General features: G+C 51.0%; 1 protein-coding gene across 6 annotated transcripts in view; it reads left to right on the top strand.

Moving 5' to 3' along the window:
* LOC106606764 (uncharacterized) overlaps positions 1–7,507 on the top strand; it is a 423,559-nt gene extending 416,052 nt beyond the window's left edge. For all 6 annotated transcript variants that reach the window (XM_045720035.1, XM_045720039.1, XM_045720038.1 and 3 more), the window contains 3 exons: positions 6,152–6,439; positions 6,607–6,758; positions 7,131–7,507. In XM_045720035.1, coding sequence (XP_045575991.1) covers positions 6,152–6,439; positions 6,607–6,758; positions 7,131–7,139 — 449 coding nt within the window. In that variant the 3' untranslated portion in view covers positions 7,140–7,507. The remainder of the gene's footprint in view (positions 1–6,151; positions 6,440–6,606; positions 6,759–7,130) is intronic.
* The last annotated feature ends 6,825 nt before the right edge of the window (positions 7,508–14,332 follow it).

Below are 14,332 nucleotides of genomic sequence, written 5' to 3'. Positions count from 1 at the left end.
CACCAGACCAGACTACATTTCTCCAAAAAGTATGATCTTTGTCCCTATGTACAGTTGCAAACTGTAGTCTGGCTTTTTTATGGCGGTTTTGTTGCAGTGGCTTCTTTCTTGCTGAGCAGCCTTTCAGGTTATGTCAATATAGGACTCGTTTTATTGTGGATATAGGTACTTTTGTACCTGTTTCCTCCAGCATCTTCACAAGGTCCTTTGCTGTTGCTCTGGGATTGATTTGCACTTTTCACACCAAATGTAATGTCTTGTCTGTGGTGTGGCGGAAAGAAGCGCAGGAAGCAGCGAACACTGTGTGGTAATTTTAATTAAGAACCACCCGTACAAAATAAGAGGTCTCCCAACAACAGGGAAAAAATACAATGAACAAGCACAGTCAACAAACGCAGTTGACATACAGAAAAACAATCCCGCACAATAGGGTGCGGGCCAGCTGAACTAAATAGCCCTCTTAATTACCTAACTCAGGGCAGGTGAGAAAACATTAAAAAAAGGGAAAAACAAAAAGGGAATCGGTGGTAGCTAATAGGCCGGTGACGACGACCGCCGAGCGCCACCCGAGCAGGAGGGGGCGCCACCGTCGGTAGGAATCGTGACAGTACCCCCCTCCTGACGCGCGGCCCCTGCAGCGCGCCGACACCGGCCTCGAGGCCGACCCGGAGGACGAGGCGCAGGGCGATCCGGACGGAGGCGGTGGAACTCCTTCAACATGGATGGGTCCAAGACGTCCTCCGCCGGCACCCAGCACCTCTCCTCCGGACCGTACCCCTCCCAGTCCACAAGGTACTGCAGGCCCCCCGCCCGGCGTCTCGAGTCCAGAATGGCCCTTACGCTGTACGCCGGGGACCCCCCGATGTCCAGGGGGGGTGGAGGGACCTCCGGCACCTCATCTTCTTGTAGGGGACCAGCCACCACCGGCCTGAGGAGAGACACATGAAACGAGGGGTTAATACGGTAATAGGAAGGGAGTTGCAACCGATAACACACCTCGTTTATCCTCCTCAGGACTTTGAAGGGCCCCACACACTGCGGCCCCAGCTTCCGGCAGGGCACGCGGAGAGACAGGTTCCGGGTCGAGAGCCAGACCCTGTCACCCGGTGCGAACACCGGCGCCTCACTGCGGTGGCGGTCAGCACTCCTTTTCTGCCTAGCACTGGCCTCCTTCAGTGAGTCCTGTACTGCTTTCCAGGTCTCCTTGGAGTGCTGAACCCAGTCCTCCACCGCAGGAGCCTCGGTCTGGCTCTGGTGCCATGGGGCCAGGACCGGCTGGTACCCTAGCACACACTGGAAGGGTGACATGTTAGTAGAGGAGTGGCGAAGTGAGTTCTGGGCTAACTCTGCCCAAGGAATATACCTCGCCCACTCCCCTGGCCGGTCCCGGCAATACGACCTCAGGAACCTGCCCACCTCCTGGTTCACCCTCTCCGCCTGCCCATTGCTCTCGGGGTGATAACCGGAGGTTAAACTGACCGAGACCCCCAGCCGCTCCATAAACGCCTTCCAGACCCTGGATGTGAACTGGGAACCCCGATCAGAGACAATATCCTCCGGCACCCCGTAGTGCCGGAAGACGTGGGTAAATAGGGCCTCCGCAGTCTGCAGGGCCGTAGGGAGACCGGGCAAGGGGAGGAGACGGCAGGACTTAGAAAACCGATCCACAACCACCAGAATCGCAGTGTTCCCCTGAGAGGGGGGAAGATCTGTCAGGAAGTCGATAGACAGGTGCGACCATGGCCGTTGCGGAACGGGGAGGGGCTGTAACTTCCCTCTCGGTAAATGCCTAGGAGCCTTACTCTGGGCACAGACCGAACAGGAAGAGACATATGACCTCACGTCCTTAGCCAAGGTGGGCCACCAATACTTCCCCCTTAGACTCCGCCCTGTCCTCTCTACACCAGGATGACCCGCCGCAGGTAGCGTGTGCGCCCACCGAATCAACCGATCGCGAACATCGAGCGGCACATACATGCGCCCCACGGGCACCTGCGCAGGCGCAGGATCCAACACCAGTGCCCGCTCGATGTCCGCGTCCACCTCCCACACCACTGGTGCCACCAGCCTAGACGCTGGAATGATGGGAGTTGGATCGATGGGGCGGTCATCCGTGTCATACAGACGGGACAGCGCGTCGGCTTTAGTATTAAGGGAACCCGGTCTATATGAGATGGTAAACCTAAACCGGGCGAAGAACATGGCCCACCTTGCCTGACGTGGATTCAGTCTCCTCGCTGCCCGGATGTACTCCAGGTTTCGGTGGTCGGTCCAGATGAGAAAGGGGTGCTTAGCCCCCTCAAGCCAGTGTCGCCACACCCTCAAGGCTTTGACTACCGCTAGCAACTCCCTGTCCCCCACATCGTAGTTACGCTCCGCCGAACTGAGCTTCCTTGAGAAGAAAGCGCAGGGGCGGAGTTTCGTGGCGCACCCGAGCGCTGTGATAGCACGGCACCCACCCCAGCCTCGGATGCGTCCACCTCTACCACGAAAGCTAAAGATGGGTCCGGGTGCGCCAACACGGGCGCGTCGGTGAACAGGGTCTTCAACTTCTTGAAGGCTCCGTCCGCCTCCGTCGACCATCTCAAACGCGCCGGCCCCCCTTCAGCAGTGAGGTAATGGGAGCCGCTACCTGGCCAAACCCCGGATAAACCTCCGGTAGTAGTTGGCAAAGCCCAAGAACCGCTGCACCTCCTTCACCGTGGTTGGAGTCGGCCAATTACGCACGGCCTTAACGCGGTCACACTCCATCACCACCCCCGTGGTGGAAATGCGATAACCCAGAAAGGAGACGGCTCGTTTGAAAAACTCACACTTCTCAGCCTTAACGTATAGGTCATGCTCCAGCAGTCTACCAAGCACCCTGCGCACCAGGGACACATGCGCGGAGCGGGTGGCGGAATATATCAGAATGTCATCGATATAGACAATCACGCCCTGCCCGTGCAGGTCCCTGAGAATCTCGTCAACAAAGGATTGAAAGACGGCTGGAGCATTTTTCAACCCATACGGCATGACGAGGTACTCATAATGGCCTGATGTGGTACTAAAGGCGGTTTTCCACTCGTCTCCCTTCTTGATACGCACCAGGTTATACGCGCTCCGGAGATCCAATTTTGTGAAGAACTGTGCTCCGTGAAATGATTCCACCGCCGTAGCGATAAGAGGTAGTGGGTAACTAAACCCCACCGTGATCGCGTTTAGACCTCTATAATCAATGCACGGACGCAGACCTCCCTCCTTTTTCTTCACAAAAAGAAACTCGAGGAAGCGGGTGAGATGGAGGGCCGAATGTACCCCTGTCCCAAGGATTCCGTGACGTATGTCTCCATAGCCGCCGTCTCCTCTTGTGACAAGGGGTACACGTGACTCCTGGGAAGCGCAGCGTTAACCTGGAGATCTATCGCACAATCCCCCTGTCGATGAGGTGGTAATTTAGTCGCTCTCTTTTTACAAAAAGCGATCGCCAAATCGGCGTATTCAGGGGGAATGCGCACGGTGGACACCTGGTCTGGACTCTCCACCGACGTGGCACCTATGGAAACTCCTAGACATTTCCCTGAACACTCCTCCGACCACCCCTGGAGAACCCCTGTTTCCATGAAATGAGGGGATTGTGACCAGCCAGCCAGGGGACCCCCAGCACCACTGGAAACGCAGGTGAATCAATAAGGAAAAAGTTAATGCTTTCCCTATGATTCCCCAGCGTTACCATGTCCAGCGGCACCGTAGACTCCCCTGACTAGCCCTGACCCTAATGGTCGGCTATCTAAGGAGTGCACGGGGAAGGGGGAATCTATCGGCACCCGTGGAATGCCCAGCTTAATGGCAAGTCCACGGTCCATAAAGTTCCCAGCTGCGCCTGAATCGACTAGCGCCCTATGCTGGGAAGAGGGAAAAAATTTAGAAAATGAAACAGGCAAAAACACATGACCAACAGGGGGTTCTGGGCGAATCTGGTGCTGACTCACCTGAGGTGACCGAGAAGTGTTCTGCCTGCCTTCTCGACTCCCAGACTGGCTCCTCCAGCACCGGTCGGCCGTGTGTCCTCTCCGACCACAGCTGGTGCAGGAGGAGCCACCTCCTCCGGTGCCCCTTGGCACGGCCCCCCTACCTCCATAGGGGTAGGGGCGGGGGTGCACGGGGGTGGAACGGGCAGGACCCTCTCCGAACGCCCGCGGGCAGCCAGCAAATTGTCCAACCGTATGGACATGTCAATGAGTTCGTCCAGGGATAGATTGGTGTCCCTACAGGCCAGCTCCCTGCGGACGTCCGCCCGGAGACTACACCGGTAGTGGTCTATGAGGGCCCTGTCATTCCACCCCGCTCCAGCAGCCAAGGTCCTAAACTCCAGCGCGAAGTCTTGAGCGCTCCTCGTCTCCTGCCTGAGGTGGAACAGCCGTTCACCCGCCGCTTTACCTTCGGGGGTGGTCGAAAACAGCCCGAAAGCGGCGGGTAAACTCTGGGTAGTGGTCCCTCGCCGAGTCTGGAGCGTTCCAGACCGCATTAGCCCACTCCAGAGCTCGGCCCGTCAGGCAGGAAACGAGGGCACTTACGCTCTCCTCTCCTGTAGGAGCAGGTCTGACGGTGGCCAGGTACAACTCTAGCTGGAGAAGAAACCCCTTGCACCCAGCCGCCGTCCCATCGTACTCCCTCGGGAGCCAGACGCCAGAGCCAGACGTCGTAGGAGGAGGAGATGGTTGTATCGGGGGGGGGTGTAGGTGGAGAGAGGATACCACTCCTCTCCCATCGTTCCATCCTCTCCATCATCTGGTCCATGGCGGATCCGATGCGATGCAGGACCGATGTATTGTGCTGGACACGTTCCTCCATTGAGGGTAGTGGAGTGCCCGCTGCTCCCGCTGATTCCATGCTCCTTCTGGTGGTGCGGGATTCTGTAATGTCTTGTCTGTGGTGTGGCGGAAAGAAGCGCAGGAAGCAGCGAACACTGTGTGGTAATTTTAATTAAGAACCACCCGTACAAAATAAGAGGTCTCCCAACAACAGGGAAAAAATACAATGAACAAGCACAGTCAACAAACGCAGTTGACATACAGAAAAACAATCCCGCACAATAGGGTGCGGGCCAGCTGAACTAAATAGCCCTCTTAATTACCTAACTCAGGGCAGGTGAGAAAACATAAAAAAAGGGAAAAACAAAAAGGGAATCGGTGGTAGCTAATAGGCCGGTGACGACGACCGCCGAGCGCCACCCGAGCAGGAGGGGGCGCCACCGTCGGTAGGAATCGTGACACCAAAGTACGTTTATCTCTAGGAGACAGAACACGTCTCATTCCTGAGCGGTATGACGGCTGCGTGGTCCCATGGTGTTTATACTTGCGTACTATTGTTTGTACAGCTGAACATGGTACCTTCAGGCCTTTGGAAATTGCTCCCAAGGATGAACCAGACTTGTGGCGGTCTTCAATTGTTTTTCTGAGGTCTTGGCTGATTGGCCATGACATCATTTTCTGGAATTTTCCAAGCTGTTTAACGGCACAGTCAACTTAGTGTATGTAAACTTCTGACCCACTGGAATTGTTATACAGTGAGTTATAAGTGAAATAATCTGTCTGTTAACAATTGTTGGAAAAATTACTTGTGTCATGCACAAAGTAGATGTCCGAACCGACTTGCCAAAACTATAGTTTATTAACAAGAAATGTGTGGAGTGGTTGAAAAACGAGTTTGAATGACTCCAACCTAAGTGTATGTAAACTTCCGACTTCAACTGTACATCCTTCATTCAGTCATCATCACTCATAAAAATCAAATAAAAGTTTATTGGTCACCTACACAGTTTTGTTGATGTTATCGCAGGTGCAGCGAAATGTTTATGTTTCTAGCTCCAACAATGCAGGAATATCAGGCAATACAATAATAATACACACATAATCAAAAAGTTAAAAATTAAAACATATTGAAATCTCCAATCTATCAAGTTTTCCCATGATCAAATACCATTACCCCAGTTCCTGTCCTGATCCAGCATCCATGCTCTACTCAGTTTCTCTCCCAGACTGTCAGTTATACAGCCCCCTCTCTCCCCTCCCAGTTTCTCTTCCAGACTATCAGTCATACGTCCCCCTCTGTCCCCAGTCTCATCCACTCCAGTCTCTCCTTCCATGACTCTCACTATCTCTCTCTCCAGGCTCAGTGACCCCCTCTGCACCAACAGCAACCCTGCTCCAGGGTCCTAGTGAGCTCGTCTGCCTGGTGCTTGGCTTCAGCTCTTCGGACATCAACATCACCTGGCTGCTGGACAACGTCACAGAGCTGTGGAACAACAACACTAGCACCACCTACAGGGCACCAGGAGGAAAGTTCGGCATCAGGAGCCACCTGAGCCTGGCACACCAGGACTGGACACCGGGGGCTGTTTACACCTGCAGGGTGACCCACACCACCCAGACTCTGGCCCTGAACATATCCAAACCAGGTGTCTGTCTGTCTGTTCACTCAATTCTGATACAATAACATTTTCCTGGTGCTAGCCTCTTTCTAGCCTCTTTCACCATTGTAATAGAGCGTTACAGTTTGGATTCCAGGCAAGCCTGTTTCTGCAACACTTTCTCAATGAAAATCTCCTTTTTTCCTTTTGAGTAGTGCTCCTTGGGGTGGAGGGTGTCTTCTTTGACGAGAACAGGTCTGACCCCATTCTGGCGGACACTGCAGAGGAGAACTGGAACATGGCCTGCATCTTCCTGGTCCTCTTCCTCATCTCCCTCCTCTACAGCATCACAGTCACTCTGGTCAAGGTGAGAGGAAGGATATAACCACCTCACAGGTTTTCACTGCCTGGCTTTGAAGTGCAAATATATGTTTGTACGATTAGCGTAAAACAATAAATATAAGAATGCATTCTTATATCCCAGTGTGTCTTTACTGCGAATGTCATCCCACACAGAGGGTATTCAGATTATCTTCATGTTCAATATAAATCAAATTGGTCTACCTAGAGGCTATCTGTTTTTGTTTTTTGTATTTTGTATGTCACTGCAACCTCATTATCACACTTACTTGCATTTTATTGCTGGTTAAGCCACAGTTACATTTTGAATATAAAACAAGCATTACAAGGTTTTCACAACAACTTATACTTACTTACATTTTTCTTTTCTTTTTTTCAGACAAAATGATGACTTCAGGACACTTCCATATGACAGAACCCTTCAACTGGAAAGGAAACCATTTATTTCAACCTTTTCTTATACAATCACAACACGTTTCTTTACAACATTGCATAGATTGAATTTCTTACGGTTTCCTGTAGCAGGTTTGATGACAGGGAATTGTTCTTGTTTTTATTCCCCACAAAGACAGACAATGTGGTGGTGCGCTTACTTGCTCTCATCTCTTGTTAATGCATTATAGAATTTTTGAGCAGAGATAAAAAGGGATGTTTAACCGCTATTAAATAAAGCATACCATTACGCTTTATGATGAAGTGTTTAGACACCAGTTATTGCTGAATTATCTGCTGATAATAAAACATTATTTCAAACAACCTACTTTGTCCTCCCTCTTGAGTGTTATTTGTAGTTTATTGATCACAGTCTTGTTGTGCGTGTGTATTTGGTGGGGGGATTCATCTTAGCCAGGGGAGGCGTATCTCTGTGAATCTTAATCACACAAAGCCTATTATTTGGCAGGGAATACTATTTGTAGATCAGCCTCCCCTGGTTTAGGTGACCCCCCAAACACACACGCACAACCAGATTGGAGACAGCTTATGTCAATTAAATACAATATCTTATTTCCCCCTTTGCTGTCATGCACCTTGTTTCATCACTGTAACCACATTGTTGCCCACTAGAGGACGCCACAAGACTGTGGTGCATCTGACTGTGGGGCTGGTACATTTCCCATGTGAAAGGCCAATCATGTGTGGCAATGGTCACTGGTCTGTATGCAGATGCTCACCAGTAGGAAATCAACTGGAAATATTAGCTGGCTGCATTCAGGGAAGGTCCCCATGAATACAGAGGAAGAGACAGTTATTCTCAAAATGTCTGCATATGTCAGCAAGAATATCTGTTAGAGTCTGTGTGTGTATGTCTGGAGGGTTTGAAGGAATTCACATCTGGGAGGGAAGAGACTGAGTTCACCCAGCCTCCCAATTGGCTGGCTCTCGTGTAATCTGGCATCGTAAGTACTCTGATTGGCTCAGACCGCCGTGGCTCGTGGCTGAGGACCAAAGCTGTGACACTGTTGCCGGGACAGAGTCACAACATGTTGCCAACTGACGTGCCAAGGGGCTGGCGACAGGGGAGAGGAGGGCACAATGCCCAGCAGGCTGCGCATCCAGCAGCATCTCCCTGTCTGATTAAACAGCATGATCATTACACAGGTGCACCTTGTGCTGTGGAAAACAAAAGGTCACTCTAAAACGTGCAGTTTTGTCACACAATACAAGGCCACAGATGTCTCAAGTTTTGAGGGAGCATGCAGTTGGCCTGCTGACAGGAGGAATGTCCACCAGAGCTGTTGCCAGCAGTCGCAGGTTTAGAACTACTGAATTTATTTAAGCACCATAGATCAAAGTGGGACGAAACCCAAACACTGTTGTGCTCAAAATATCTTCATAAACAAAAAGGCACAGGGCGAACCCAAAGTGAAAAATATAAAGTACTCAGGAAATAGTAGGAGAGATTACTCTCAGGAAAACAAGTAACATTTACAATGACAGACAAAGACAAATGGCAGAGGGAGTATATATACAGTGATAGAGTGGGGATTGAAACCAGTTGTGTGTAATGATGATGAGACATGCCCGGGGTTGATGAGTGAAGGGCGTTTGCCAGCAGTAGGTTTGGCAGCAGCTAGAAGGCCGGCGACGTCGAAAGCCTGAGCTGGACAGGAGGGGGAGCCAAAGCGAAGGCTGGTGTGACACTACACATCCGGCTTCTTCACCAGGGATATTGCCTGTGACCAGCCATTCGGACAGCTGATGAAACTGCACAATAGAAGAATTTCGGCTCAAACCATCTCAGGGAAGCTCATTTGCGTGCTCGTTGTCCTCACCAGGGTCTTGACCTGACTGCAGTTCGGCATCGTAACTGACTTCAATGGGCAAATTCTCACCTTCGATGGCCACTGGCATGCTGGAGAAGTATGCTCTTCATGGATGAATCCAGGTTTCAACTATACCGGGCAGATGGCAGACAGTGTGTATGGTGCCTTGTGGGCGAGTGGTTTGCTGATGTCAACCTTGTGAACGGAGTTCTTCATGGAGGCGGTGGGGTTATGGTACGGGCAGGCATAAGCTACAGATGACGAACACAATTGCATTTTATCAATGGCAATTTGAATGCACAGAGATACTGTGATGAGATCCTGAGGCCCATTGTCGTGCCATTGATCTGGTGCCATCATCTCATGTTTCAGCATGATAGTGCACAGTCAAATGTCACAAGGATCTGTACTCTTTCTTTCATGGCCTGGACACTCAGACATGTCACCCACTGAGTATGTTTTGGATGCTCTAGATCAACGTGTACTACAGTATGTTCCAGTTCCCGCCAATATCCAGCAACTTCGCACAGCCATTGAAGGGGAGTGGGACAACATTCCACAGGCAACAATCAACAGCCTGATCAACTTTATGCGATAGACGTGTCGCACTGCATGAGTTAAATGGTGGTTGCACCAGATTCTGGCTGGTTTTCTGATCCAATCCACTAGCTTTTTTGAAAGGTATTTGTGACAAACAGATGCATATCTGTATTCATATCTGTATTTAGTCATGTGAAATCCATAGATTGAGGCATAATACATTTATTTTAATTGAGTGATGTCCTTATATGTACTGTAACTCAGTAAAATCTTTGAAATTGTTGCATGTTGCTTTTATATTTTTGTTCAGTGTACATGCAAAAACACAGATATCACATCAAAACAACTCATTCTGACATCTCCCTGCAATAGAGCAAGCTGGGAAATATTATATGTTTCTATGTAGAACACTTCTTGTCCTCCAAATAATCCTTCTTGCCTTCCAAATAATCATCAAAGAACCCTTTGTTCCACAAACAGTTCTTAGAATGTTAAAGATTCTAGGTAGAACTCTTTGCTTTTCAAACAATTGTCTTCCAAAAACAGTTCTTCTGATCAAAACGGTTCTTGTGTAAGGGAGTGCGTAACTGGCAGCAGGGAAGTCAGGCGCAGGAGAGCAAAACTTGGTAATCAACGGAGCAGTTTCCGGTAACCAGAATCACAAACAAATGGGTACAAAACCCGTCGCACACCAGAGAAAACGTGCACATGCACTTACAATAAACAATTCCGCACAAAGACATGGGGGGGAACAGAGGGTTAAAATACACAACATGTAATGAGGGAAATTGAGACCAGGTGTGTGAGAAGACAAGACAAAACAAATGAAAAATTAAAAGTGGATCGATGATGGCTAGAAGACCGGCAACACTGACCACCGAACGCCGCCCGAACAAGGAGAGGAACCGACTTCGGCGGAAGTCGTGACAGTACCCCCCCTTGACGTGTGGCTCCAGCAGTGCGCCGACACCGGACTCGGGGACGACCCGTAGGGCGAGGCGCAGGGCGATCCGGACGGAGACGGGGGAACTCCTGCAGCATTGAAGGGTCCAACACGTCCTCGACCAGAACCCAGCACCTGATGCCAAGGCGCAAGAACCGGCTGGTACCCCAGGGCGCACTGGAAGGGGGAGAGGTTAGTGGAGGAGTGGCAGAGCGAGTCTGTGCCATCTCGGCCCAGGTCACGAACGCCACCCACTCCCCCGGCCGGTCCTGGCAATAAGACCACAGAAACCTGCCCACATCCTGGTTTACTCTCGCCACCTGCCCATTACTCTCGGGGTGACACCTCGATGTGAACTGGGGACCTCGATCAGACACTATATCCTCAGGCACCCCGTAGTGCCAGAAGACGTGCGTAAACAAGGCCTCCGCATTCTGTAGGGCCGTAGGGAGACCGGGCAGAGGGAGGAGACGGCAGGACTTAGAGAACCGATCCACAACGACCAGGATCGCGGTGTTGCCCTGTGAGGGGGGAGATCAGTAAGGAAATCCACTGACAGGTGCGACCACGGCCGTTGTGGAACAGGTAAGGGGTGTAGCTTCCCTCTGGGCAGGTGCCTAGGAGACTTACACTGGGCGCACACCGAGCAGGGGGAAACATAAACCCTTACGTCCTTAGCCAAGGTAGGCCACCAATACATCCCTCTCAAACAGCGCACTGTCCGACCAATCCCAGGATGACCAGAGGAGGGTGACGTGTGGGCCCAATAGATCACCCGGTCACGGACAGCAGACGGGACGTACAGGCGCCAAGTGGGACACTGGATGGGAGTGGGCTCTGTACATAACGCCTGCTCAATGTCCGCGTCCAGCTCCCACACCACCGGCGCTACCAGGCAGGAGGCCGGAAGTATGGGAGTATGATCCATGGACTGCTCCTCTGTGTCATACAGCTGGGACAGTGCGTCTGACTTCACGTTCTGGGAGCCTGGTCTGTAGGACAGGGTGAAAACAAAATGGGTGAAAAACATGGCCCACCTTGCCTGACGAGGGTTCAGTCTCCTCGCTGCCCGGATGTACTCCAGATTGCGGTGGTCAGTCCAGATGAGAAAAGGGTGTTTAGCCCCCTCAAGTCAATGTCTCCATGCCTTCAAGGCCTTGATGACAGCCAACAGCTCCCGGTCCCCCACGTCATAGTTTCGTCCACCTCCCCTATGAACGCCAAAGAGGGATCCAGATGGACCAGCACGGGAGCCGAGGTAAACAGAGCTCTCAGGTGACCAAAAGCCCTGTCCGCCTCAGCCGACCACTGCAAACGTACCGGGCCCCCCTTCAGTAGTGAGGTAATGGGAGCCGCTACCTGACCAAAACCCTGGATAAACCTCCGCTAGTAGTTGGCAAACCCTAAGAACCACTGCACCTCCTTTACCGTGGTGGGAGTCAGCCAATTACGCACGGCTGAAATGCGTTCACTCTCCATCTCCAACCCTGAGGTGGAAATGCGGTACCCTAGGAAAGAGACGGACTGCTGGAAGAACAGGCATTTCTCAGCCTTGACGTACAGGTCATGCTCCAACAGGCAACCAAGCACCCTGCGCACCAAGGACACATGCTCGGCGCGTGTAGCAGAGTATATCAGAATGTCATCAATATACACCACTACACCCTGCCTGTGCAGGTCCCTGAAAATCTTGTCTACAAAGGCTTGGAAGACTGATGGCGCATTCATCAACCCGTACGGCATGGAAGACTGATGGCGCATTCATCAACCCGTACGGCATGACGAGGTACTCATAGTACCCTGAGGTGGTACTGAAAGCCGTCTTCCACTTGTCTCCCTCCCGGATACGCACCAGGTTGTAAGCGCTCCTGAGATCTAGTTTGGTGATGAAGCACGCCCCGTGCATTGACTCAATCGCTGTGGCTATGAGCGGTAGCGGGTAACTATACCTCACAGTGATCTGGTTCAGGCCTGGATAGTCAATACACGGGCGCAGACCTCCCTCTTTCTTCTTCACAAAAAAGAAACTCGAGGAGGCGGGTGAAGTGGAGGACTTAATGTACCCCTGATGCAGGGATTCGGAGACATATGTTTCCATAGCCGCCGTCTCCGCCTGTGAGAGGGGATACACGTGACTCCTGGGAAGTGCAGCCTCTACCTGGAGATTTATCGCACAATCGCCCCATCGATGGAGTGGTAATTGAGTCGCCTTCTTTTTGGAGAAGGCGAGAGCCAAATCAGCATATTCTGGGGGAATGCGCACGGTGGAGACCTGGTCTGGACTTTCCACCGTAGTAGCACCAACGGAAACCCCTAAACACATCCCCGAGCACTCTCGTGACCACCCCGTGAGAGCCCTCCATTGCCAAGAAACAGTGGGGTCATGACAAGCTAACCAGGGTAGGCCTAGCACCATGGGAAATGCAGGAGAGTCAATGAGGAAGAGACTAATTCTCTCCTTGTGACCCCCCTACGTCACCATACCCAGAGGAGCGGTGGCCTCCCTAATCAACCCTGAGCCTAATGGTCGACTGTCTAAGGCATGAACGGGGAAGGGCACAGACACGGGAACAATGGGGATCCTTAAGCTAAGGGCGAACGATCTGTCTATAAAATTCCCAGCCGCGCCTGAATCGACGAGTGCCTTATGCTGGGAATGCGGGGAAAACTCAGAAAAAGTAACATACAAAAACATATATGCAACAGAGGGCTCTGGGTGAGAATGGTGCTGGCTCATCTGGGGTGATGCCAGAGCACACTGCCTGCTGCCTTCCCCAGAGGAACCAACCCGACACCGACCGACAGTGTGACCTCTGCGGCCACAGATGGTGCACGAGCTGGAACCTCCTCTGGTCTCCCTGCGCATGAAAAGTGGATCGATGATGTCTAGAAGACCGGCGACGCCGACCGCCGAGCGCCGCCCGAACAAGGAGAGAAACCGACTTCGGCGGACGTCGTGACATCTTGATAGAACCCTATCCCTCTGCAAAGAACCCTTTTGAAACTATTTTTTCAAAGTGTACAGTAACTAAATCATTATCAACTTTGTTGTCAGCTCTACCATTGTCATCATAACTATCCTCTTCCAAGATTCTGCACTGCTCTGCCTATCTCCACAGTATATTGTTTATTTCATTGCTCTGGTTAGTGATTTGTGTATTGGATATCTTTATCTCTGTATGGATCAGTAGAGGGAGATGTAATGCATCCCAATAGACTAAAGTGGCTTCCTCTCCTTTTCTCCTTCCTTTCATCTGCACAGATGTGAAATACCTATTGCTTCCACACATCTTGTGTGCTCAGATCTGTTCAGGTTATTAATGACAGATCAGTATTTCAATGCATTTCTAGTCTAAAGTGATATACATTTTGCAGTGTGCAGACCTCCACAATCAACCTGATACCTCTGGGGACTCATTCTTCTGGTGTTTCTGTTCGTCCTCCCAATGGCACATGTTCAAAGTGGATGAAAAAAACACACAAAAAAAACAACGCTGCCTGTTAAATCAAAATAACAAATACAATTAGAATTACAACCCTTGATGACTCCATCTTAACTTAATTGTATCCCATAAGGTAATTCAATAAATAGTCAAATAGACTAGAGACAGGTGTCCCTCATTCAGGGGCAGCACTCTCTCTCTGTCCTTCTCGTGGTTCAAATCACACATAAGACTATTGCTAAATTATAAACTTCTTTTAATTATTAGTGTTTACATAGCCCATTTAAATCTCAACCAATGTCTCTAGTCTTTTTAGTGAGGGGTGATCAGGCCTCACCAGAAAGTCAGAACAGAGGTCAGAGGTCATTCAACCCCATTATGTGATTGTTTC

The sequence above is a fragment of the Salmo salar genome, chromosome ssa06 (assembly GCF_905237065.1).
Source record: "Salmo salar chromosome ssa06, Ssal_v3.1, whole genome shotgun sequence".
NCBI classification, from domain to species: Eukaryota; Metazoa; Chordata; class Actinopteri; order Salmoniformes; family Salmonidae; genus Salmo; species Salmo salar.
Note: the sequence above shows the minus strand (reverse complement) of the source record. Positions and strands in the feature narration are given on the sequence as shown.